The 25,696-nt window shown below is 51.6% G+C and overlaps 1 protein-coding gene and 1 long non-coding RNA gene across 28 annotated transcripts in view; one reads left to right on the top strand and one right to left on the bottom strand.

The window, feature by feature from the left end:
• On the top strand, window positions 1-24,106 carry LOC129057733 (uncharacterized). 2 transcript variants are annotated; one of them, XR_008522472.1, is made up of 8 exons: window positions 1-167; window positions 4,105-4,405; window positions 5,914-6,089; window positions 12,061-12,352; window positions 16,685-16,806; window positions 19,656-19,906; window positions 21,904-22,409; window positions 22,836-24,106. It is a non-coding gene; the product is annotated as an uncharacterized LOC129057733 (long non-coding RNA). The 2 variants fall into 2 exon arrangements; XR_010136321.1 differs by lacking the exons at window positions 16,685-16,806; window positions 19,656-19,906; window positions 21,904-22,409; window positions 22,836-24,106 and having other exon boundaries at window positions 12,061-12,550.
• The window catches only part of DTNB (dystrobrevin beta), a 298,344-nt gene continuing 284,799 nt past the window's right edge, over window positions 12,152-25,696 (bottom strand). For 10 of the 26 annotated variants that reach the window (XM_024242395.2, XM_024242397.2, XM_054548271.1 and 7 more), the window contains 5 exons: window positions 23,448-23,607; window positions 22,535-22,624; window positions 19,095-19,148; window positions 14,074-14,105; window positions 12,152-12,332 (listed from right to left, as the gene is read on the bottom strand). In XM_024242395.2, the coding sequence (XP_024098163.1) occupies window positions 14,101-14,105; window positions 19,095-19,148; window positions 22,535-22,624; window positions 23,448-23,607 (309 nt within the window). In that variant the 3' untranslated portion in view covers window positions 12,152-12,332; window positions 14,074-14,100. The other 16 variants (XM_054548268.1, XM_054548269.1, XM_054548277.1 and 13 more) reach the window with 9 other exon arrangements.

Below are 25,696 nucleotides of genomic sequence, written 5' to 3'. Positions count from 1 at the left end.
GCACACCCTCCGGGTCACAATACATTAGTCATTTGCCATTCAGAATTGGCCCCCATTGTGTGCCGGCACTGTCTTTTAGCTCCTTCTCCCATGTTTCAGGCTGGTGGGAACTGGCACCCACCGTGTGCCCAGCACCCTGTCTTCTAGCTCCTGCTCCCATGTTTCAGGTTGGTGAGAAGTTTCCAAGTTTCAAGTGTCTGGGGGAAAGTTTATACCTCATTTGGGTGTTCCCGAGTGGGAATACCCTCAGCGGTAACTGGCACAGAGTGAGCTGTTGCTTCCTGTGGGCCATGGTGATTGGACTGTCTCCCACCTAGCCAGGAAGTGCCTCCAGGCAGGAGCCGACTCTTCTAGAGGCCTGAGACAGGCCCGCTCCTTTTCATAAGAACTTGTCCAGGATGCTTTAGCTTTGGGCTGGGGTGGGGTGGGTGGTGCGTCATTCAGGAAGACAGGTGGATTTTTTTAAAGCAATAAAATAGTACTATTATTTGTAAACTTTGTTCAGACACTATCCTAGCATTTCATGCGTGTTGGTTAACAGGCAGAAATTTAATTACCTGCATTCTCTCTCTATATATTTAGTAAATCATTTGCGTGTTAGGTATTTGTCCACAAGCACTCATTTTGGTTACCAGGGATCTTGGAGAACATAGTATTCGCACATTTTGAGAGACCCAAAGGTGTATATCACTATCTCTGACTTCAGGGACCTTACAGTTGGTTCAGGAAGACAAGAGCACGTTAAAAAGCTCAGAGGAACCAGGTGTAGAGGCTCAACTGTAATCTCAGCACTTTGGGAGGCCAAGGTGGGCCCGAGTTTGAGACAAGCCCCTTGCTTGAGCTCAGCCTGGGCAATATGGCAAAACCCTGTCTCTACTTAAAAAGAAAAAAAAAAAAGGCTGGGTGCGGTCGCTAAGGCCTGTAATCCTAGCACTTTGGGAGGCTGAGGCAGGTAGATCACAAGGTCAGGAGTTCAAGACCAGCCTGGCCAATATGGTGAAACCCCATCTCTACTAAAAATACAAAAATTAGCTGGGCATGGTGACGCACACCTGTAGTCTCAGCTACTTGGGAGGCTGAGGCAGAAGAATCGCTAAAACCCAGGAGGCAGAGGTTGCAGTGAGCCAAGATCATGCCACTGCACTCCAGCCTGGGCTGGATCTCAAAAAAATCCAGCTGTTAGAGTCCTGATTTTGGACTCCATCTCGAAAAAAAAAAAAAAAGAAAAAAAAGCTAGTCAGGCATGGTGGCATTTGCTTACAGTCCCAGCTATTAATACTTGGGAGGCTGAGATGGGAAGATTGCTTGAGTCCAGGAAGTCAAGGCTGCAGTGAGCCATGATCATGCCACTGCACTTGAGCCTGGGTGACAGAGCAAGATGCTGTCTCAAAAAACAAAACAAAACAAAACAAAACAAAAAAACAACTCTTGGGTTCAAGGCCCTGTGTGACTGGGTGGGGTGGGTACTAATTTCATGACTCTGCCTATGTTGAAGGGGCTTCTCTCTACTCTGCCTCAGTTCCTTGTTTCTCTAAAACTTCTCCTTTCCTACTTATGGCCCCGGGCCATCCTGGACAGTCATTGGCAGGCCCACCATCACTATGGGGTGGCCCAGTGTCACATCTGCCAGGAATACCAGCACTTGAGAATTACCTTTGCAAATTTTGCACTGACCAGTGATGAGCAAAATAATGTAACCCACATGTAGATTGGAGGTGTGGGGCTTTTGCCACTGGAGTTCCCCCAGCCTTGAATGATGGGAGCAGAGGCACAGTGACAGCAGACATTGGAAGCAGCTGGCCGGGGCCTAGGGGACCGTCTCTGACTCAGCAGTGAGGTCCCTCTCTGGATCTTCTGTCCTAAAACTGTGGCTTTGCACAGAAGCCACAAGGTAAAAGGGGATGGAATAATTGTAAGTGTGGACATTTTTCCATAAATCTGTGCTCCCCAGAAACTCAGTTGTCTTTTTTTTTTTTTTTTTTTTTTGAGATGGCGGCGTCTCGCTCTGTAGTCCAGGCTAGAGTGCAATGGCGCGATCTCGGCTCACCGCAACCTCTGCCTCCTGGGTTCAAGTGATTCTCCTGCCTCAGCCTCCCAAGTAGCTGGGATTACAGGCGCCCGCCACCTCACCTGGCTAATTTTCATATTTTTAGTAGAGATGGGGTTTTGCCATGCTGGCCAGGCTGGTCTCGAACTCCTGACCTCAGGTGATCCACCTGCCTCAGCCTCTCAAAGTGCTAGGATTACAGGCATGAGCCATCATGCCTGGCCAGTTGTCTCAGTTCTTAATTCTTCTCTAGAGTCAGAGGGAGGCCGCCTGCTGCCTGAGAATGGCCCAGGAAGGCTTTCTCTGGCCAGGGCTTCAGAGGATGTAACGATGGCCACACAGAGCTGGGAAAGTGCCAGTTCCATGGCCGCCCTGGAGCAGCTGCCTGACACAGGCATGGCCAGCGATTGCAGGCGGTGGGGGGAGCCTGAGGGTCTCAGCAGACATGTTGCCATGGGGGAACTGTGGGACCAGTAGAGCCAGGTAGTCTAACTTTTCCAGAGATACTGTAAATCTGGGTTTTTCTGTTAAATCTTCTGATATTTCACCATTTGCAACCCATTAAATTGTTTTAAAAACGCCTCCTGGGCTGAACAAAATAAGACTTTGGGCCACCCTCTGTTCTGCCCTCCAATTTAGACCCAAAACGTCCACCTCTTAGTCTAAACCATCCTGGCCTGGCCCCTCGGGTAGGGTTCCCCTCAGAGCACCCCTTCCCAGAGAGCAAAGCTGGCAAATGAAACAGGGCAGGAGCAAGTGCCAGAGTCAGTGTAGGGACTCCCGCACTTAGAAGGGAGCGGGGATTTCAGCCTGGTGCAGGGATGAGACGTATCACCCTTCTAGCCTCCGCAGCTGACTTCCTTTAGGGACAGGCACCTACCAAGCCAGGGGATGTGGTGGGCCAGGCCAAGGAGACAGGTGGCAGCAGGTGAAGTGATGCTTCCTCCTCAACTGGCCTAGTCCTGGGCCCGAGGTGGGCAGGAGGCAGGCAGAAGCAGTCTTAGCCATGCCGAGGCCAGGACACGGGGCTATGCTGTCATTTCTTTGCCTCCTTCTCTGAGGACACTGAAATCAAAGCTCCCTCCTTCTCACCCCAGGGGAGCTGTGGGGCTGGGACTGGAGAGGCCCTGGCATCTTGCTTTGCCCTTGTAATTTTTTTTTTTTAAGACAGAGTCTTATTCTGTCATCCAGGCTGGAATGTAGTGGCGCGGTCTTGGCTTACTGCAACCTCCACTTCCCAGGTTCAAGCAATTCTCCCTGCCTCAGCCTCCCAAGTAGCTGGGATTACAGGAGCCCGCCACCACGCCCGGCTAATTTTTGTATTTTTTAGTAGAGACGGAGTTTCACCATGTTGGCCAGGCTGGTCTCGAACTCCTGACCTTAGGTGATCCACCGGCCCCAGCCTCCCAAAGTGCTGGGATTACAGGCGTGAGCCACCGTGCCCAGCCTGCCCTTGTAATTTTTAAGGTAAATCTGTGAAGAGATGTATTTATTTGCACTGTATGTGTTTCAGGTTGAATTGATTTTGTTTTGACACATTGGTTCAAAATAAGGTGGACCCTTTGGAAAATCAGCTTGCTGAAGCCATTTATTCAGCTCAACTCGAGGGGTTTAACTGAAAACAGCTGAGGCACACTGACATCACCACAGGCCTCCAGACTGAAAGGGACCTCAGAGGAGGCGCGCTGGCTCAGAGGAGGGAAAGCCTGGCTTCAAAAGCCAGAGCCAGTGAAGCGAAGTTTTATCCGAGGAGGAAGGTTTTGCTGCAAAAATAGTTCCTTTAGTATGTTTTTAAAAAACAAAGAAGCAAGAGGAGCTGACCAGGCATATTTAAGAGCTTACAAGAGTAGCGAACAGTGAAGAACTCACTGAAACTCTGAAAGCAGCCTTGGATAGGCTGTGATGAGCAAGTGAATGGACGTCATGAGACAGTTTGGTTTCTGTTATTTCCTAATTTGCTGCCATTTTATTTATTTATGGTTGGAGTCTTCTCTTAGCACTCTTCTGTCCCCCATATTTGGTGCTGAACAATTGCTTTGTGCAATTGCGTTTCTCAGGTACATCCTGCAGCCTCCTACCTTGTGCTGCAGAGACAACATCTAATGCACAGCTGGGCTCCGGAACCTGGCACTCCTGGTGTGGATGGCAAATGAAGAACTGTATCTCATTTTCATGCAACTTGTACCTATTTGTCCCACTAATTTTGCAAAGAAAAGAAGCAGAGAGAGGAGGAGGATGCCCTCTGTTTGGCCACATTAGTGCAGATCAGTCACTGGAGGACCTGCTTCTGGGAGGATGAATACAGGAAAGCTTGGTAACCAGGCCAAAAGCATCATCGTCAGTGCCAGAGGATGCTTGGTGAGGTGACTTAGGCAGGGAAGGTGGGGTGAAGGCTCAGTTGGCCTAAGGCCAGGATATAAAGTGAGTGATGTAGCACTTTTCCAGGGGAAAGTGTCCTTACACACCCCTTCCAAAGGTTTAATATGACTCTAAGCAGCAGGACCAGCTCCTCTGGTGACAGAGGAGGCCTGGAAGGGGCAGCACTCCCCGCAGGGACCCCTCCACTCCTTCCCTGTGTGGCCCTGGGCCATCTGATTTGCTTGGTTTTGGCTTCTTGAGCTGTCCTGATGGTTCCTTCACACTTTAACGTTCTATGATTCTCTGACTAGCCCTAACCCTTAAGTGGCAGTGGGAATGTTACAGCCTCTCTGTGGGGCTAAAGATTCCATTTCTGTTAATTCCCCCCTACAGAGTCTGGAGTGGGTATTGGTGGAGCCCGGCGAGTCTCTTTAGTGTGAGGCCTGGCCAGGGAGGAATGTGACAGGTGGGGCAGGTGATCCTTCAGAGGAGCGGGGCCCCCCAAAGACCTTCCAATCCTGCCCTGCAGGGCCAGGGTGCAAGATGATGGGCCCCAGGATGTTTTAAGATGAAAAAATAGCAGATCTGGGTGATCTGCTATTCTCCATTGTGGTTTTCAAAATGGGCAAACCAGGTTCCCATTAAGCCAACTGACTCAACACTCCACTTCTTTCCCTGAGCCACTCCCTGCTCTCTCCCCCAAAATCTTCCTTGAAATCTTGCTGCCATTCCATCATATTAGCAAGTTGACACTGTGGTGAGGACTAAACTCTGATTTTTTTTTTATCTTGCTCAAATTCCTATCTAAGGGGTCTGGAGAGTCGTGCCCTACAAATCATAAGTTCTCATCAGATAGGTTTTATTTAACCCTATATATTGTGACTTACTTTCCAGCCTGACTCTGGCTGGCATAACGTTATGAGACAAGGAAGAAAATAAAAATATTTTACCCCAAAACATGTTTCTTTGCCATATTTTGAAATGGCCCTGCACAAAGCTGGTTTTTTTAAGTAAATAAAGAATCTCTATCATTGTAGCTAGATCTTTTTCTCCCTCACCCTCCCAATCCTAAAGAGATGAACTAAGATCTGAATAGGAAACTTTTGTCATCTATTGTCTCTAAGGGCAGCCACTATTAGACTTCAAAAGAACTTTTTCCACAATCTTTACCTTAACCTGAACATTCCCTTTCTATGAATCCCAGATCTTTAGACAAACTCAACCAACTGTCAACCAGAAAATGTTTAAATTCACCTATAGCCTGGAACCACTGCCCCCCAACCACCACCTCCCCCCTCCCCCACCTTTGAGTTGTCCCGCCTTTCTGGACCAAACCAATGTATTTCTTAAATGTATTTGATTGATGTCTCGTGCCTCTCTAAAATGTATAAAACCAAGCTGCGCCTCGACCACCTTGGGCACATGTTCTCAGGACTTCCTAAGGGCTGTGTCATGGGTCCGGGTCACTCATATTTGGCTCAGAATAAATCTCTTCAAATATTTCACAGGGTTCAACTCTTTTCATCGACAGTGGGAAGTGATGGAGCATCAGAGCCCAACAGACAGATGGGGTTTCTCCTTTCTAACTACGTGAGGATGCCTGACCTCTTCAGGCCCTGTTCCCCTGGGAATCGATAACATCACATCACAGTTTTGCTGAGCAGATGACACTAAGATCACATAGGTAAGCATACCTGGCACACAGTAAGCACTTCACATGCACTTGTTCCCTTCCCTTTAGAGCCAAGCCCTCTTGAAGAAACCCACCTGGATCTGGTCACCAGTGACTCAGAAGCCCAACGTGCGTGCAGCTTACAGAACGGCCACACGCGATCCTGTGTGTCATGATCTCGCTGTTCTTTCGGTTCTAGTGTTTTCCTTTATTCACCCCCTCCTAGGTGTCTTTAAGCAGCTCTGCTCTCTGGTTTCCCCAAGCAGAGTTCCATTTTCTCGGTACCTCTCCACATGCCTGGATGGTGCTCTCTAGCTGTGGTTGGGGCTGGCTGTGGTTTCTGAGCTTCTAAGATCCCCCAGACCCCTGCTGGAAGTGAGTTCCTGCCTTGGGTGTGCCTGAGTGTGCTGAGTCCAAAGGCATTTCTTTTTTTTTTTTTTTTGCGGGGAACTGTGTGTGCACAACACAGCGAGGGAGTGACCTAGTCCAGGGAGCCTAGTCTCCCCTTAACACAGCATGCGGAGGAATAAAGACCCAGGCTCTATCATAAAATGGGGGCAGGTAAAGAGCAGTTAGGCGAGGGGGCGTGGGCCGTCAGGGTAGGGGCCTCAGTAAACAGAGTTGAACAAGGGCCTCTCCCAGCTCCACCCTGGCTTTAAACCCCGTGGTTTGCAGTTCGGCTCCAGAGGCCTCCCAATGACCCCAATCTCATTCCTCTCGACTCAACAGTGATGGCGGAAGGCAGGAAGATAAGCTGGACTCCTTGAAGCCGACACCCCCCAGGGAAATTCCATCACCCACCTTGAGCACTGTAGACTGGGCTGGGGTAAGGGTGAGATGTGGGGAGAAGGGCGGGGCTGGGGAGATAAGAGCCTTCTGGGGTAGAGGAGGCAGCCAGTGAGGTCAGGGCCTGCGCGTGGGGCAGGGGCTGGGCTAAGGGGCAGGATCCCAGCAGAAGGTCATCTGCAGCCCTGGCCCTGGCTAATGGGATATCCCTGTGGAAAGCAAGTGGGGATCTAATTAGGGTAAAATCCAGGGCTAATGAGCTGTGGCAACAACGGGACAAAGGAACGATTCCCACAAGCCCAGGATGCGGCTCGGAGAGTCCACCTCAAATCGGCCTCCTTCTCAGCTTTTCTCCCCCAGGGCCCTTCCTGGCTTCCTTCCTCCACCTTCCCTGGCCTGACCTGCCGTGCGGCCACCGTATCCCAGTGTCCATGGCTCCCCGTCAGCTCCAGCTCTGCCTCTCTTCTCATCCCTTTCGTTCTCTTTCCCTCTCCTTGCCCCTGGTTCTTCAGCCCACGTGTCCCTGGCGTCACCCTGCTGTTCTCGGTATGCCTCGTTTCTTTGTTCTCCTCCTCCGGGAGTGGGAAGAGCTGGGCTCTGGGCTCCCGGGGTAGGCTGGGTGGCAAAGGGTGAACCCGGAATGGTTGCCTAGGCAATGAGGAAAGTAGGACAAACACCAACCAGCAGTCAGGAGAAAAGAGGAGCCCATGGAGGAGGGGACTGCGTCCCAGCCCAGCCTGGAGACCTCCTTGCTAACCCTCAGCCCCACTGTCCCCAGCCTGGCTCATCCCCAGGAGCTGGTCCAGAAGGAAGCTCGAACATCTCTGCAGGACCTCCTGCCTGGCTCCCTCACAGCCGACATTTGCGCCAGGCCCTTGGGCCAGAGCGATTCCTGGGCCGCCTGCCTCCTCGCTGCGTGGCCTCCTTCTCAGCAGGCCCAGGGCATATTCCTTTTACCAAAACACCAGTCCATCAGGGCAGCCCTAAGAGGGCACACGAGCAAGGCCAAGGAGGGCAGGGTCCTCACCAGGGCAGCTCCCTGCTGTTTCTGGCTGGGAAGCAGAGGACTGCTTCTTGTCGGCACCCATGGCCAATAGGTTTTGTGGAGGAGGAAGGAGGAGCCACGGGGCCTCGTCTGAAGGAAAGGAAGAGGGATTGGGAGGAGCTGTGGGGAGGACTTCCAGACGCTTCAGACGTGGAGCCCAGGCTGAATCTCCTCAGTAAGGGCCATGGGTGCCTGGCACAGGAGGCCTTTCCAGGCAGGGAAGGAAAGAGACAAAGTGACTAAGGTCTTGGGACCACGCCATGGTGGTGGAGACAGTGTGGCTCACGCGTTGAGGCCTGAACAAAAAGCCTGTGGGTACAGGTGCCCTTCAGGCCGGAAGGCGGGGGGCGGGGCGGACAGCTGCCTCAGTCCCGAGTCAGGCGCTGAGCCAGAGGCCTTGCTTTCCTGGGCTCCAGCACAGGCTGCTCTCCTGGGGAGAACGGCAGCACCTGCGGCCTGTACCATTCAAGCCAGGGGCCCCACCAGGGTGTGCCTACGGCCACGCTTGTGCTCTGAGGACTCTCTGTGCCCCTTGCCAAAATGGGGTGAGATTATCTGCCTGTGCCACTACCCCTGGCTTCAGGCCTATGAACTCTGCCTGGGAGTGTGGCCATGGCTGTAGGCCAAGCTCCGGACAGGTGTTTCTGCCACCTGGTTGAGGACTTGCTGGGGCTGACTGAGGCCATCACTGACTGCATGGTAACAGACTCGTTTTGAGCCAGCAGTGAGCTGGGTCCCAGGGGGCTGTAAGGTCTCTGTATGTTTGCCGTGACTCTTGAACTCAAGGACACATCCCTGGGTTCCTTGGGTCCCACTCCTCCCAGTCTCCCATCCCACCCCTGAGCCCAAGGACCCATCCTTCTCAGCACCTAGAACAGACACTGAGTAGGGACCACAGCCTTTTCCTCTCCAGGGTGGCCTCACTTTGCACCCACTGTCCTGAGTCTGATGTGTTCATAGGGCAGCCCGTTCCTCCAAGCCCACCCTTCACTGTACAGTTGCAAACCCAGACCAGATTCCAACCTTAAGCTCTAAGACCCTGGAGCCAGTGAGGCCTGAAGGCCTGAGGAAGGGGCTTCGTGCCCAGCATGCAAGTTGGTGCCCGTGAAGCATCTTCCTGAATAAACAACAGTCCCACCTCTAGCCTGTGAGTCCCTTCTGAATCTCCACCTTTAGCAATGACAGGCTCCATTTACTTCAGAAATACAAGGATGGCTACCTGGTGTTTTTGTCTTCAACATCTGCCTCCCACCTCCATTCCCAGCAAGTTCTAGTCCTCATGACCTCCCTTAAGGATTTTAAATTTTCAACATGAAAGCATGCACAACCCATTCAAACTGTCACAGAACTAGTAGACTCATATTGCTTTTTGGAACTGGTGAAAGGATTTGATGCCTGTTTCTTTTATGCCATGGTCCTACCCTAGCTGTCCCCCCTTGGAAGTAGGAAGCAGAGGGAAGGCGGAGCCAGTGTCCTCCACCTGTTTGCAGACGCCCCTGTGCAGGAGGCAGGAGAGACTCCAAAGCCCACTACCTACAGAGTCCTGGCTTCTCAAGTGAGGTTAAGTGCAGAGAAGGCACCAGAGTCCCTGGGATCTGCTACTTTAACTGGGGAGGCCTGTAACATCGAATTACTAGGTTCTCTAGTAATCATTTTCCCTCTGAAAAGAATTCATCGCCCATGGGAGATGGAGCTTCCGGTAGGCTGAAGCAGCCCATCTGGGCCTGGATGTGGTTTCGTGTGGAAGATGGTATTTGCATCCTGGGGAAAGCATCTCGGTGTTGAGGCTCTGGCTGTGGGGGTTAGGTGCCTGCAACACCCCCTCTCCCCTGTCATCCCTCCTGAGCCAGGCAGGCCTTCAGCACCCCCTACCACTGAGACTGTAGACTGAGAAGTAACCCCCTGTCACTGGGCCTCCATGATGTTGGTCTTCTGTAACTTACAGGCCTTGCCTTAATGCTGCCCACCTTCATGTCTGGGAGAGTCTTCATTGATTGCTGGGGACCAAAACCAACTTAGACTAGGGATCCCAGTTCCAGCACACATGCCCAGGGCCCTTTCTTCCTTTAAAATAGACGGCTGACTCTGGCCCTTCTTCACTGACGGGCGATGGCTTCCTGCACTGCTTTGTTTTCTTCTTCATCCAAGTGTTGTCCTGTGAATCTCAGAGTGTGGTCTTTGGACTAACGGCACCACCATCACCTGTGAGCTTGTTGACTGCAAATTCTCTGGTTCTACCCAAGATCTGCTGAATCTGAGACTCTGGAGACATGGCCATGCTATCTGTATTTTAACAAGCCCTCCAGGGGATTCACAGGCATGCTTAAGTCTGAGAACCACTGGTGCAGTATATTACCTAGGAGCCCTGAGTAGGACACCTCATTTAGTTTTCTGATCCACACAAGGAGAACCCGTCCGTGTGCACAAGGCTTGTGGGTACAGAGAGTGTCTTCCCAAGGAAAGCAGGCTACCTACCTCCCATGTGTCCAGCATGTAACCCATCAGCTGACTCCTGACAGTGCAGAGGCCAGAGGCCAGACTGGGAATCCACCGAATGCCTCTTCATGAGCTCTTTTCTTCCAGAAGGTGCAGCAGGAATTCAGATGGCTGTAGGCATTGCCATAGCAACTGCACCCCTCCGAAGCGCTTATGGGCTGCAGGAGCACAGTAAGCAGCCCAAAGAGGAGCACGTCTGCCAGTGGATGAAGCCTCACCAGCAGATGAGAGGGGCTGTGAAGGGAAGAGGAAGCTCAGGGTGGCTGGGACTTATGGACAAGAACTCGGTGGAGCTGTTGCTTCCTCAGGACCCACGATGCATTTGGTAGCCCTCCCGGGGTCCTCCAGCACTGCAAAACAGCGCCAGCCCAGGCTGTGGTGCTGCACGGCAGCCTGGCTCACCCAGGAGTCAGTGATGCTGCAGTCTCTCAGAAGACCGTCTACCTGGGTTAAATTAGGCTGCTCAGTGGTCACAGAGCAATTAAGATGGAAGTGTCCATCTTTCTTCTGTGATGACCACCTGTGTTCCTCACCGGGATTGAGGAAAGGGACCCAGTTCCAAACGTCTGACAGGGATGTGGGTCCTAAAGCAGATGCCAACAGTCATGAGGGAGCTCAGGGCTTAGGTAATGGCGGGTTTTCTAGCTCTACAAGAAATCAACCTTAGCAAGAACCGGTATCACCAGAGTGCACCCGGTACCTGAGTGCTGGCCTCAGAGTTGAGGACACAGAGAGTCAGCAGGGGCTCGGGCAGAGAAGAGGGCCCCACGCCCTTGGAAACAGGGAGCCCTGCTTGCCTGAAGGGCCAGAGAGGGGCCACGGTGAGCGGAACCCCGTGGAAAGCTCGTGGGGACACAGTGCCAACCAATGGGAAGATGAGCTATGGAGGAGAAGAGACAGAGAGGAAAGGATGGAAGGAGTGAACACTCACCCCTTCTATTTTACCCTGACTGGGCTTTGGCAGGCTTCCCTGGGACTCCATCCGTGTGCGGCCAGAAGTTGATCCCACCGTCTCTGCACAGACCTCCTCAAGGGGTCTGCAGAGGTGGGTGGGGGATGCTGGGGAGCCAGCTGTGGGGCTTCTCGCTTCGTTACAGTCACTGCCCTTTATAAATATTTATAGCAGTTCTTCTGCTAAAAATAACATCCTGAAGCCCAGGGAGGAGGAAAAAATAAATGAAAATCACCGGGAACCGGACTTGATCACGTGTGCCCGAGCCCAATCGACCCCTAAGGCGAGAGGCTGCGAGCAGCGCCCCCGGCGGCGCGCCCCCTGGCGGCCACGGAGTCCGCGGCGCAGAGTCCCTCCCGCCTTCTCCGAGGAGGCTCAGCCCGGCTGCGGCGCGCGCCTGGGTCTCCGCCCCTCCCTCCCGGGCTGCAGGCGGCGGCATCACACGGGGCGGGCGGAAGCCTAACCAGTGTGAGACTATTTTTAGCACCGTGGCCAGGGTGTGAATGTCTACAGGGCCGAGCAAGGCCTGACGCTTTCTTTGCACGCTGGAAGAAACCTGTTGGTTTTTAAAGGTCAAAGATAAGGAAACTTGTGCCCCCACGTTCGGGAGCACCCCACGTGCTGGCCAGACGCCAGGAAGAGTTTCATCAGGTCACAAACACACAAGAGCTTAGTGCTTTTTCTTTTCTCTTTTCAACCTCCAGGTGAATTCCTGATGCGGAGACCACGCCCTGAGGGGAGTGATGAAGGTGCTAGTACATGCAGGGCTGTGCAGGGGGAGGCCCACCAGCTGTGCCACGCAGCCCCTCCCCGCTTCCCACCGGCTCTGGCTCCCCTCTCCCTGGCGGGTGGAGTGACGTCTGGCAGCCTGCAAGCCTGGTCCAGGTGTGCGGTGGAAAGATGGAGAGGAATGTGCCTCTGGGGGAAGACCTTGCCTTCGCCATGTCGGCGCCAGCTTGCTCCTCGTCCTCTGTGCCTGCGCAAGACACACTCACCGTTAGTCACGGGCACTGTTGAGGGTTCAGGACAAAAGCTGCTAACATCTACTGTGAACAGGAGGCCCTGCAGGGAGGGGCTGCTAGGATGCTGGGCGCCTTTCAAGCGTTGGGCTGAAGGGTGGTACCTAGGGTCCTCTGCCATCATTCCTAAGGGTCAGGAAGTGTTTCCGTGGAAGAAAGAACTGGGTTCACAATGCAAGGTTTGGAATGGGGTGATTTCTTGGGGAGAATTGTGGCCCAGGAGAAGGGCAGGGAGGACTGAGGTGTGCCGATGAATACTAAGAGGAAAGGGAGGAAGCCTCAGCCCCAGGCCAGCAGAGCGCAGGCCTGGGCATCCACAAAACCGCGGCACCCAAGTTTTATGCTTTAACTCTCGGCTGTTGGTGTTTCTCATCACCCCTGATGTGGGTCAGAGAGGGCAGGATTAGGAGGCAGAAGACCCGGCTCCAATTCTGCTTCTGGCATGGAGCTTCTGGTGTGGGGCTTTGGTTTCTTCCATGTGCAACAAGGCGGTGGGGGCACATGGCTCTGCCACGTTCCCTTGCACCCCAGTTCCTTCTGCCCCGGGGAGAGAGGGGCTCTGGCAGGCTCCTGCAGGGCGAGTCAGTTCCTGATTTCCCTCCTCGGCTGCCACGGCCTAGGCTTGCTTGGGAAAGGGCCTTGCCTGAATGTGCACAGTGAGTTTAGGGAGAAGCCTCTCTCCAAGCCCCTGGGGCGCTGTGATTTCCAGGGCAGCGAGAGAATGTGCGTGGCCCAGGTGCTGCCCACTCCTCAGCTCGCACAATCCAGAGTCAGCGTCGGCCAAGGCTGCAGGGGCCTCGGGGGAGCGGGCAGAGCCCTTCAATGGCCTGGCGCGGTTGGACAGAGAGGGCTGAGAGAGGGCCAGAGGCTATTCCAGGATGACACGACTTGGGAGGGTCTGAAAAAGCCCCTTTTCTGGATTGTGGGGCTAGGGCCCGGGCTTTTTTATCCGAGGAAGATGCCTAATTTTTAAATATAAGAAGTGGGGGGGTGGGGGGGGAGGGAAGACAAGATTTTAAAATGGAGAAAAGTCTGATATCTTGGCGCTGGGACTAGAAAGAGTTAAGGTGTTGAGCTAGAAAATGGGAATGACTAATTCCTAAAGGCAATGAGCATCTGCCACTGGAGCAGTCCGTACTTTTCTGCATTGCTTCCTCAGGAAGTGAGAAGGTGCAGCTTGGCTGGGCACCATGGGAAGTGGCTTGGTCAGCCCTGTAGTCAGTGTGATCCTGCATGAATCACATGTCTGTGGGTCAGGGACTGTGATTCGGTGCAGTGCTGGGTGACACAATCCAGGGATGCACTGGCTGTGGTTTGGATCCCAGGAAGGAAGTGGGCAGTGGCTGTGGGAAAGGAGCATGGGAGGCAGTGCTCCCCAGGGAGGTGGCCTTGCTCAGCACGCCCTGTTTCAGCCAGCAGTGTTGGGTCTGCCAATGCCATCCCAACACAGAGGACACCAGGCCATGCCCAAGGACCAGGCCTGCAGACAGTGCCATGCAAGACAGGACATGGCCCAGAAAAAGGGCAAGGAGGGCACATGGCTGGGGTGGGCAAAGGGAAGGGACAGTTGGGCTCTTGCATCTTCACCTGTTAGGACTGCCCTGGCTAGGGACCTGTGACTGCAGAAAGGGAGGGGAAGGGAAGATGCTGAGGAAGGAGGGAGGGGCCGTGGGGAGGCAGAGGACTCTTTGTACTCACCTGAGCTTCCTCTGTCTGGCTCCTCTGCTAACCTGTGGCAGCACGGGCAGAAACAACACACTGAGGTCATGGCCAGGTCTTCTCATGCCCCAGACTATCTCAAAGGGGCTTCCCTGACCCACCCACCCCAGGGGCTTCCTTGCTTCTCCCGTTACTCGTTTGTTGACTTTTCCCACCCAGGTATGACAGCAGGGTAGAGTCATACTTTCTACTACTGTAGCCAACCCGAGGCAGCCATGGAGACAGATACTTCTCAGGAGAAGGAAAGTCATTAAAAAATGGAATTAAAGCTCCTTAAATCCAGGGAGCAGTTACATGAGGGGGGCAAAGCCCACTCAGCTCTCAAAGTTCCCCAAGGGAACATGACTGCGCCTTGGGTGAGGGTGGTCCCCCTCCTGCAGATGGTCTGCTTTGAAAAGCCATGCGCTTGCTCACCCGAGGCTCGAGCACTGCCTGGCCCTTCCCGAGCCTGTTCTGTTCTCTGAGGGCCATTGCTGTCCAGCCTTGCACCAGGGCTCTTTATGGATGCAAACTGGATTTACAACCCCCACACCGGGATGGCAGGGTATGGGAGGGGAAGATTGTGAAGGACACAGGAGCATAACATGAGGCTCTGGAGGGTGGAGATGATGTACTATGGGGGAAGGTGTGTTAGTCTGTGCTTTCTTCTGTGTCTTGGTTACACTTCTCTGAGGAGATGCAGAGGAGGAAGGGTACCCCGATGGAGCAGAAGCATTCCCCAGGATGCAGCCAGCCAGCCAGGGGCAAACAGGGAGAGGCATGAGGCAGGGGTGAATATGGCAGGGAAGTTCAGCTTGGTCTAGATTCTTCAAAAGTTCCATTTGACTCTCAGTTTCCTTATCGAGCAGACTATGTTTGCCTGACGGTGCTGACCAAATTCTGTTTACATTACGTCAGCATGGTTTCAACCCCAAAGGAGCAAATATACTCTCTCTCTTTACGGTTGAGTTACAGATCTCTGGTGTCCAGGTGACTTCAGTTAGTCCTAGGTCTGTAAAATTTCAGGCTTAGTTCATGACAGAGAATCAGGAGGTCCACCCATAAAAACACTTAGTCTTATAAAAATGCCCATGTATGCGCTACATTGTAGTTTCAGGGACATATCCTAGGACCTATATAATGTGGAGAGCCAAACATAAAAAACTCTACCATCTCTCACCCCAACTCTTAACACTCTTGGCCTTAGGGATGACACCAGAAAGTCACATAAGTAAAAATTCAGGCATTCCCACAAAAAGATTTCACATAGACATACAGACATTCTGGTATATGCATTGAAAGACAGACAAGGAGCTCTAAGGGCAAGAGGCACAGAAAGACAGAAGAGATGCAGACAGGGCAGCGTGGGTGTAGACAGTGCCCTGTGACCTGGAGTGCCGGGAAAGGGAAACCCAGTCTGATGCGGACAGGGCAGTGCAGGTGCAGAGACAGTGCCCTGGGGCCTGGAGGCCCGGGCGAGGGAAGCCCAGTCTGATGCGGACAGGGGAGTGCAGGTGCAAAGACAGCGCCTTGGGGCCTGGAGGCCTGGGCAAGGGAAATCCAGTTTGATGTGGACAGGGCAGTGAAGGTGCAGAGACAGCACCCTGGGGCCTGGAGGGCTGCGCAAGGGAAACCCAGTTTGATGTGGACAGGGCAGTGCAGGTGCAGAGACAGCGCCCTGGGGCCTGGAGGCCTGGGCAAGGGAAACCCAGTTTGATGTGGACAGGGGAGTGCAGGTGCAAAGACAGCGCCTTGGGGCCTGGAGGCCTGGGCAAGGGAAACCCAGTTTGATGTGGACAGGGCAGTGAAGGTGCAGAGACAGCACCCTGGGGCCTGGAGGGCCGGGCAAGGGAAACCCAGTCTGATGTGGACAGGGCAGTGAAGGTGCAGAGACAGCACCCTGGGGCCTGGAGGGCCGGGCAAGGGAAATCCAGTCTGATGTGGACAGGGCAGTGAAGGTGCAGAGACAGCACCCTGGGGCCTGGAGGGCTGGGCAAGGGAAATCCAGTCTGATGTGGACAGGGCAGTGAAGGTGCAGAGACAGCACCCTGGGGCCTGGAGGCCTGGGCAAGGGAAATCCAGTTTGATGTGGACAGCGGAGTGAAGGTGCAGAGACAGCACCCTGGGGCCTGGAGGGCTGCGCAAGGGAAACCCAGTCCGATTCCCATGTGAGGCATGGCCCACACTCAGACTCGAAGCAGGATAAGGGCTGAGTTCGTGGCCAGGGCGAGGCCTCAGTGGCCGGGGCAGAGTCCTAGGTTTGCTTTGGGGGAGTGAAAAGGACTAAGGGGCCATGGGAAAAAGCTACTGGGGAAGGGAGGGGCAGGTGAGGGGAGGCCAGAGATGCAGCTGTTACGTCTTCAGCCAGGAACATTCCACATGAATGCTAGGATTTGGTTGGCATGTGCGTGTGTGTGTGTATGCGAGCGCGTGTGTTTGGAGCATGTGTTTACACCAGTGTAAATTTATCTCTGTGTATCTCTTCACCTTTTGCCCTCCTGCCTTCTTTCTTGTCTGTGTGGGGAAGTCAATTGTTTCTACATTTCTATGAAGCATTCCTGGATGTCTGAAACACTACTGCTCTCTAATGTGACCTTTTATTTTTTTTTAGATAGGGCTTTGCTCTGTTACCCAGGCGGGAATGCAGTGGCGTGACTATGGCTCACTGCAGCCTTAAACTCCTGGGCTCAAGCAATCCTCCTGCCTCTGCCTCCAAAGCAGCTGGGACTACAGGTGTGCACTACCACATCCGGCTAATTTATTTTTTGTAGAGATGGGGTCTTGCTATGTTGCCTACGCTGGTCTCAAACTCCTGGCATCAAGTGATCCCCCTGCCTCAGCCTCCTAAAGTGCTGGGATTACAGGCGTGAACCACCATGCCCAGCCTAGTCTGACCTTTTGGCGTCCATGCCACATATGTCATTCTCATCAACTCACTGGCGCTGCTGTCCACTTCTTCCCAGGCCTAGCTCAGACTCACCAGATGATTTCAGAATCTGCAGAATCTTCTTTCTCCCAGTTTCTTCCTCAGCAACTTCAGGGTCCTTGCTGACAAATTCCTTGCCCCCTGAGACTCCAAAGACCACCCTGTCTTAGCCACTCCAGCCCCTATGGGCCAAGAACACTCCAGACCCGCTGTCTGGTAGGTTTCCCTTTCTTGTCACAGCTTCCTTACCTGTATCTCCCACTTGACTTCTACTCTTCCTTAAGTAAGATCACTCCACTTCCCTTAGTCTACCAGTTTGGCTCAGACTAAACCATGGGCATTGGAGTTGAACTCAGGCTGTGCCATTTATCACCTGGCAAGTTCTTTCACTCCCCCGAGCCTTGTTCAGAATTCCTCCCTGGGAGGGCTGCTGCTGGCTCCTCCTCATCCTTCCTGCTCTACCTACCTTCACCTCCTTGGGGTGACCAGCCATTGCATTTCTCTCCCCGATATGGTACTCTCTATCTCATCACCCCATTTATTTCCTTTGATTTGTTCATATTGACCTCCTACTAAGCACCAGGCACTGGAACACAACATGAACAAAACAGACTAAAATCTCTGCCTTGAGGAGCTGATGTTTAGGAAGAATCCAGCAACTAACACATTAATGCACGACAGAAAGAACAGCTCACCCTCAAATGTCCAAAGAAAATTTTGTTTTCTGTTCAGTATAACATAGAAGGATGAAGATTAAGAGCATGAAGTTTAGAGTCAGAAAGACCCAGTTCTCTGCCCTTTTTATTTTTTTGGGACAGAGTCTCTCTTTGTTGCCCAGGCTGGAGTGCAGTTGCGTGATCTTGGCTCACTGCAACCTCTGCCTCCTGAGTTCAAGGGATTCTCCTGCTTCAGCCTCCCGAGTAGCTGCGATTACAGGCATGCACCACCACACCTGGCTAATTTTTGTATTTTTAGTAGAGACAGGGTTTCACCATGTTGGCCAGGCTGGTCTCGAATTCCTGGCCTCAAGTGATCCGCCCGCCTCGGCCTCCCAAAGTGCTGGGATTACAGGCGTGAGCCACTGCGCCTGGCCTAATCTCTGCCATTTAACAGCTACATGAACAACATCTCTCTGAGCCTATTTCCTCATGGGTAAAATGGGGATATTCGAATCTGTCTCACAGTGTTAAGGATTAGATGAGATCATCATACGTGAAAATCATTCCGTGCAGCTCTTCCCAGATGTCATGTGTTAAGCAGGTTCGATATATAATGAAACTAGGAAGGCACTACTGTCCTTTGCTGACAACTTCCCTTCTTGCTTTTATTCTTCCACGAAGCCACAAAACCATTTGGCTATTCTAGTCCACAATAATCTCTTCCTTTTCAGAAACCCTTATTATACTTATATGCTGAAAGTTTCATGATTAGCTTTTTCTGCCACTTCATTTGATCTCCTATTTATTTTGCATTTTTGGTCTTGCTTTTTTTTTTTTTTTTGAGAGATGGAGTTTCACTCTTGTTGCCCGGGACGGAGTGCAGTGGCGCGATCTCGGCTCACCGCAATCTCCACCTCCCAGGTTCAAGTGATTCTCCTGCCTCATTCTCCCCAAGTAGCTGGGACTACAGGCGCCTGCCACTAATTTTTTATATTTTTAGTAGAGATGAGGTTTCACTATGTTGGCCAGCCTGCTGGTCTTGAACTCCTGACCTTGTGATCCACCCGCCTCAGCCTCCCAAAGTGCTGGAATTACAGGCGTGAGCCAACGCACCTGGCCTGGTCTTGCTTTCTTAACTAGATCATAAACTTCTCCAGTCAAAGGGTCATCTTTTGTGTTCTACTTGTATCTACTTCCTGTATCCCAACTACCTATCCCAGGATCAGGAAATGAGGAAGCTCTTGGTGATCGACTGACCTTGCCACCTGGAAGGTAAAACCTGACTGTCAGATGGGAAAAGTAGGTACAGGGAACTCAGGTCCAAAAGCTTTGGGAAAGGTGGTGGCAGGGAGGAATGCAGAAACAAAGTGGGGGGCGGTTGATCCATGAGCTCTGGCTCCCCATTTAAACTAGCAGTCCTGTTGAGCTGCCTTTACCTCTGTCTTTCCCATTCTGCATCTTCTCTTCTTCTTCCTCTGCACCTTCCTCTGCTGTGAAAACAAGTCCAAGGAGGCCAGTGACCCTTCAGCACAGGACAAGTACAGGAGGAGGGTGAACAAAGCAACTGCTGAGGCTTGGGAGGAAACTCTAGCTAACAGCTCCTGGCCTCTGAGGGTGCTTCAGCTCACCAGTCTGCACTTGTGCGGCTCACACCCCAGCACTGCTGAATAGGAGCCCGTAAGCCCACAGCCCAAAAGGGGCAGTGCAGTCACATCACTCACTTTCCTGACCAGGGCTGGGGGCGTGCAGTGTGGGGTTGTGTGCGTCTGTTCTATGCCTGTCTGCCCTCAGGTGGTGACGACCAGGGAGATATCTAATGTCTTGCATTCAGGTTTAAGAAAGTGACCATACAATATATGGTGGGGGAATACCTAGATTAACACGGCGTTCTGTTAAAAAAAAATATATATGTTTTAGCTGATGATAAACTTAAAAGGATCGCACAGTGCAAAGTGGCTATGTGGGAAGCACTAATGCTGTCTAACGTGCTTTTCCAGGGGCCACTCAAGAGGGTCACAGATGCCTTGTGCTCTTCAGGGACAAGATCCCCTGTGATGGAGAGCAGGGTGCTGGGCCCTGGGCGTGTACTTCGAATAGGAGCCTTGGAAAATGGCCACATCCTGGTATGGTCAAGCAGGCTGGTAAAAGAAAACCAAGTCACGTTTGGAAAGGTTGAAGGAATTGGGTGTAGCAGTCTACAGAGGAGAAAACTAGGAAGGGTTGTCATTTGCCATCCAACCCGTGAAAGGTGAGCCTGCAGAGGAGGCACTGAGCTTATCCTGGGTAGCTTTAGAGGACAGGGATAAATCAGTTACAGAAAGTTAGATTTTGGCTCCCCACTGAGGAAGAAGTTTCCAGTGATTAGAGTTGATCATGAATGAGCTCGCGGAAATATTCAGAGGACTGTTTTATTGGGTGGCAAGTTGGATTAAATGACTTCTAACATCTTTTACAATTTTTTTCTTTTTTCTTTTTTTTTTTTTTTTGAGATGGAGTTTTGCTCTTGTTGCCCAGGCTGGACTACAGCGGCGCAATCTTGGCTCACTGCAACCTCTGCATCCCAGGTTCAAGCGATTCTCCTGCTTCAGCCTCCCGAGTAGCTGGGATTACAGGCATGCACCACCATGCCAAGCTAATTTTGTATTTTTAGTAGAGATGGGGTTTCACCATGTTGGTCAGGCTGGTCTCGAACTCCTGACCTTAGGTGATCCACCTGCCTCAGCCTCCCAAAGTGCTGGGATTACAGGTGTGAGCCACTGTGCCTGGCCTTGATCCTTTCCAATTCTAGGATTTGATTATCTGTGAAAAAACTTTATAAAGACGAGGAGTACAAGCTATGTATATACAATATGTATACACTGTATAGAATATATGTAAAGATAATCTGAGTATGTCCTCTCATTGGAACAAAAACCTGTCAAGTCACTGTCAAGGAGACAGTAAAAACGTGTTGGTGATGGGCGAAGCTATTCTATTCATTGAGAAATTGGCACCCTCCCATGTAAAGGGAGTTTATGTCTGCATGTTAGAGGGATACCGTGCCATGTGTGGCTTTAGTCCACGTCTACCTACAGGCTTCAGTGACTGAGAGGACAGCATCAGGGAAAGGGGCCTCTGGGACTCTGGGTTTGATATTTTGTCCTGGAGGGGAGTAAGATCTCTGGCTTAATGCTCTGAAGACCCAAGTTGTAGGACCAGCTTTCCCCCTTCAAGCTGCACGACCTTAGGCAGACCACTTTTCTGATAAGCACAGGCTACATTTCTAAAGTAAGGGACTGGACAATGTGCTCTCTAAGGCACCTTCCAAATTACACTACATAATTTTGTTGAAACCATCCTTTCCTACTATGAGACACTGCTGAGGATTCTTATAAACTTTACATTTTTGTGAAGCTATTTGGTCTCTATGTGCTTTCTGCTTAATGGTATTTAATGACCTGTCACCCTAGCACGATGAACGCAGAAGCCACTTATTTTGCGTAAGCTCTAAGAAGTGGCCATGAAGTACAAGTGTAGTTAATTCCCATGGCCTGAAATTCCCTGAGAAATTTCCTCTAAAAGTGGGATTTCTGACATCTGTGGGGAGCTGTATTAGGGAAAGCGCCTTCTAATCACCTGTGAGGTCATCCTGAAGGCTGTCGCCTCTTCTGTTTATGTGTACAGAGCGGGGCCATGCTTCTGATGGGGGTTGAGAAACGGTGCTAGAATGGAGAGGGTGGCACCATCAAACAAGAGAGGCAGCGTCTGACCTTAACGACTGGAAAGACCAGTCTGGGCTATACACTCACTTTGGTCTGTATGAAAACAGGCAGACTTGAGAGCAGAGCTGGGGGCTCTGTCCAGTCCCATGACAACCCTAAACATGTGAGCTTTCTCCTATGAAGGGCTGAAAAATACCCGAGGCTTGCCTTCTCTAAGAGTATTTGAATAAGTGTATGTGTTTGAATGGTCCGTGGAAAAACCGCTTTATCTTTTTATTTAATAATCCTGTTAAGCTACTTCAAGGTATTTAAAAGCACTACATTAGGTGGAAAGAAACAAAAGAGAGCCAATCAGTGTGAGTGAACTACAGCGCTTAGGAAGGGAAACCATTGGTTTAACACAAAACATGGAGACCCCAACGCTGTGAAATCGTTAGTGACTCTCTGGCCCCTATGTAACTGGCAGAGTCATGGGGATTCCTGGAGATAGGAGGATACGTGAATGGCCTTTTATTTTCTCTCTCTTTCCTGGGTTTTATGTAAGGTGAAATGCCACGAGGTAAAGGTCTTTGGGAGTCACTGAAGTGGTGAAGCGATGGAGAGACTGAGAAAGAAGCCACAGATGAGCTGAACACAAGGAGCGGAAGAGGCGACAGACTCAGGTCATGAACTTCAGGTGAAATCAGAGCCTGGTCACGGACAAAAGGAGGGAATAGGTTTCAAAACCAAATCAAACAGGAGAGAGCAGTAAGGCAGCAGGGGAAGGTCCAGAGCTTTCCTGGCTGATTCGGCTCCAGACCTCCAGGGAAGTTTCAGAATGAGGTGGTCGGTCAGGCCTAGGGAGAGAACGGCTGTGGACGAAGTATAGACGGAAGACGAGGTAAGTGAGGAAGGGGCCTGCCTGCACTGAAAGGTCTGAATTTCTCTACATTCAGCTTGCTCCACAAGATGTACTCCTGAGATACGCCTGAATGTGAAACTGCCCCTACGCGATCCTGTGTGACAGAGGCTCTCTGGGTGGAGACATCCAGTGTGTTCCTAGAAGGCAAAGTTAGGTGATGAAATGGGGTGGTGTGAGCTGGGTGGTGAGGTTCTGCCGGCGCTGGCGAGGAAGTGAGAAGGGTGCGGGCAAGGCAGGGGAGGCCGGGAAGCTGGCTGGGAGCTCTGGGTTTCACCTGAATGGAGCTCCTTCACCAGGGATGACATGGTGTTGGTGATGGAGTCAGCTGCCACCAGCAGGTCATTGCGGAGGTTTCTCCTCGTACCTGAGGAGAGGCAGAGCAGATGGGGATGCCAGGGTGGGTGAGCACGGAGAAGAGACAGCTGAGCAAATGCCTCAGTTCTGCCAGGCCCGAGGACACAGGTGTGGAATACCTAAGGGGAGATAGGGCCACAGCAGCTCCACCCATTCCCAGGCACACCGGGGGCAGGAGGCACCAGCCCACTGGTCCCTCTCCCTCTGCCCTCTCTACCTAGGGAGCAGCATCCTGTCAATTCCACGCTTTGCCGCCACCACACGATCCAGAGTTGGGTTCCAGAATAAGCATTCCACCGAGGTCTTCCTCAGCCTTGTGGGGGTGGGGCTGTACGCTCCACAACCACCACCACCACCTCCCCTTCTCACCTCCAGCCCCAGCAGGACTTCCCTCTGAATCCCCACCCAACTACTTAATACTGCTGGTCACCAGCTCCTCCGATGACTGTGGCAATGGCGTGCGCACCGTGCTTTCAGCACGGTCCCAGTTACAGTGCTTGTTACAGTCCCTTCTAGGCCAGGGAATTATTCCATCCAATTCCTCTGGAGGAGACAAAGCCCGAAGGACAAAGCACTTCCAATAATCCAGAAAAAAGGGCAGAGAACCCCAGGAGGCCTGTTCTTGGCACACATAGGAAGCCTGCAGCCCTCCCGCTGGAGACCAGCCCGTCTCATGAGAAGGGGCCAGCACCTGACTTATTTACACTGTCTGTCAAAATCTGATCATTCCAAGCAAAGAGCACAAAACAGAAATGGAAAAAACCTCAGCAGGAATCTTGTCCGTGTTTGCAGATCCCTTCAGCTCCCCGCCGAACTCTGCTCCAGAAACTCACCTTGTGCGAAGGCCTCCTGCACGTCTCCCCCGACTCCGCTCAGGGAGTCCTGTGGACAGTGGGTGGGGGTGGAGCCGGCAGACGTAGAGCGCACTGGCATGGGCATCGGCCGGCCGCCTCCATGGGTGGGCGATGTATGTGGTGACCCTGTGGCCTGAGCCTGGAGATTCAAAGACAGAAAATACGTTATCTCAAGTACCTGACCTCTTTGAGGAAGGAAGAAAGTACTTTTTCTCCGTCAACCAGAGCCAGCCAGCGGGCCTCAGTTCAGAGGTACAAGATCATGCTTGAAAGGAAGGAGTCAGGCTGCTTCCAAGACTGGAGAGAGGAAGAAAAGGAAAAAAGGAAGGGGGCGTGCAGGGCAGACAGAGAGAACATCATAAGAACAAGACCAAGAATGGGAGGGAAAGAAGAGGCTGGCACAGAGTGGTGGAGGACTCTCAGGAAGACAGAGTAAGCTGTGTAGCTGGGCCAGGGCTCTAGAAGGGCTTGGCTGGCAGGGCAGGAAGTAACATGCAAACAGCTTTCATTTTGTTTGCAAACACATTCATGTACATGTTCTCATTTGGACCCCTCCCCCCGCCGCTGCCGGCAACCTGTGAGTGGAAAGGACATATGTGTGTGTGTGTGTGTATGTATGGATATATTTATATATGTATATATCTTTTTTGGAGACAGAGTCTTGCTTTGTTGCCCAGGTGGAGTGCAGTGGTGCGATCTCAGCTCACAGTAACCTCCGCCTCCCAGGTTCAAGAGATTCTCCTGCTTCAGCCTCCCGAGTAGCTGGGACTACAGGCGTGCGCCACCACGCTGGGCTATTTTTTTGTATTTTTAGTAGACATGGGGTTTCAACATGTTGCCCAGGTTGGTCTTTAACTCCTGAGCTCAGGCAATCTGCTCGCCTTCGCCTCCCAAGGTGCTAGGATTACAGGTGTGAGCCACCATACTAAGCCAGGGTATATATTTTTATATCCATTTTATAGAAGAAGAAGAATGGAAAGAGACGTTGTGTCAGGCCACACAGCTTGCCAGTGGGAGGCACGGGAACAACCCCTTGACTCCAAGGGTGGCAGTGTGCACTCTACAGGCTGTGACCCCACTCCCCCCAGGGCATGCTCTGAGCATGTGGAGAGCTCGGCTGCAGGCTGCAAGCGGGGCCATGGGGCCAGTCACGCCACATGCACTGCACATACACAGCAAGGCTGGCCGGGGCCACCCTGCGGGGATGAGGTGAGAAAGGACACATGGTAAACAGAAACCAAGCTTTCCTTGGGAGGCCCTGGTATAGTTGTGGAGAAAGTTTGGAGCAATGAGATAAAATAAATAAAAGGAGAAAACTAATCAAGGGCCGCTCACTGAGATGTGGGTTCTGTAGCTCCTCAGCACAACAGGAACTGAGTGTGGCAGGTGGACTAGGGTTTTCTGTGGAAGCAAAACTGGAAAAAATATAAGCCAAAGTGTGACAGTGAATTCAAATGAAGATAGTTATCCTTCTTCTAGCTTTCTGAGCTAGAAACCCCATATACAAACAGAATTGGCCCTGAACAGGTGGACAGGCTGGACGCACGACACCCCACTGCAGTGCTTCAACGGTGTGGCCACCAAACTCAACAGAAATGGATTGTTTTCTGTGGTTCTTACTTTGAATCATTTGTGTGTGTGTGTGTGTGTGTGTGTGTGTGTGTGTATGTGTGTGTATTTTGAGAAGTTAAAAAAAAATACAGAAAACTAAAAAGTACAACATAATTAACCACCCCAAATTGGTAACTTCATATTGTGTCAAATGTATTTCAACCTAAAAATATTGCAGAAAAATATGAAGACTGCTTTGACCACCAGTTCTTTCTTGTTCCAGTTCTTTCCTGTCCTCCCTTCAGAGGCAACCCCTATCAAAATTTTGCTGTGAAACTTTTAACCTATATGTGCATATATAGCTATGAATAATAAATGGTATTTCATGCTTTTAAATTTTGCATGAATGGTACTGTACTGCTCATATCACTTTGCAATTTGCTTTAATCACTTAGCATGCTTTCTGAGATCTTTCCATGATACAAATAAATATGAACTAAATCAAAATGGATCATAGTAACTATAAGAGCTAAAACTAAAATGGATCATAGTAACTATAAGGGCTAAAACTATAAAATTTCTCTAAGAAAACACCCAAACCTTGATATGTAAAAACAAAACAAAACAGATAAAGTGGCTTTCATTGAAATTTTAAACTTTTTCTTTTCTTTTTCTTC

Source organism: Pongo abelii, chromosome 12 (genome assembly GCF_028885655.2).
Source record: "Pongo abelii isolate AG06213 chromosome 12, NHGRI_mPonAbe1-v2.0_pri, whole genome shotgun sequence".
In the NCBI taxonomy this organism is placed as follows: domain Eukaryota; kingdom Metazoa; phylum Chordata; class Mammalia; order Primates; family Hominidae; genus Pongo; species Pongo abelii.
This window is presented reverse-complemented; position numbering and strand designations above follow the sequence as displayed.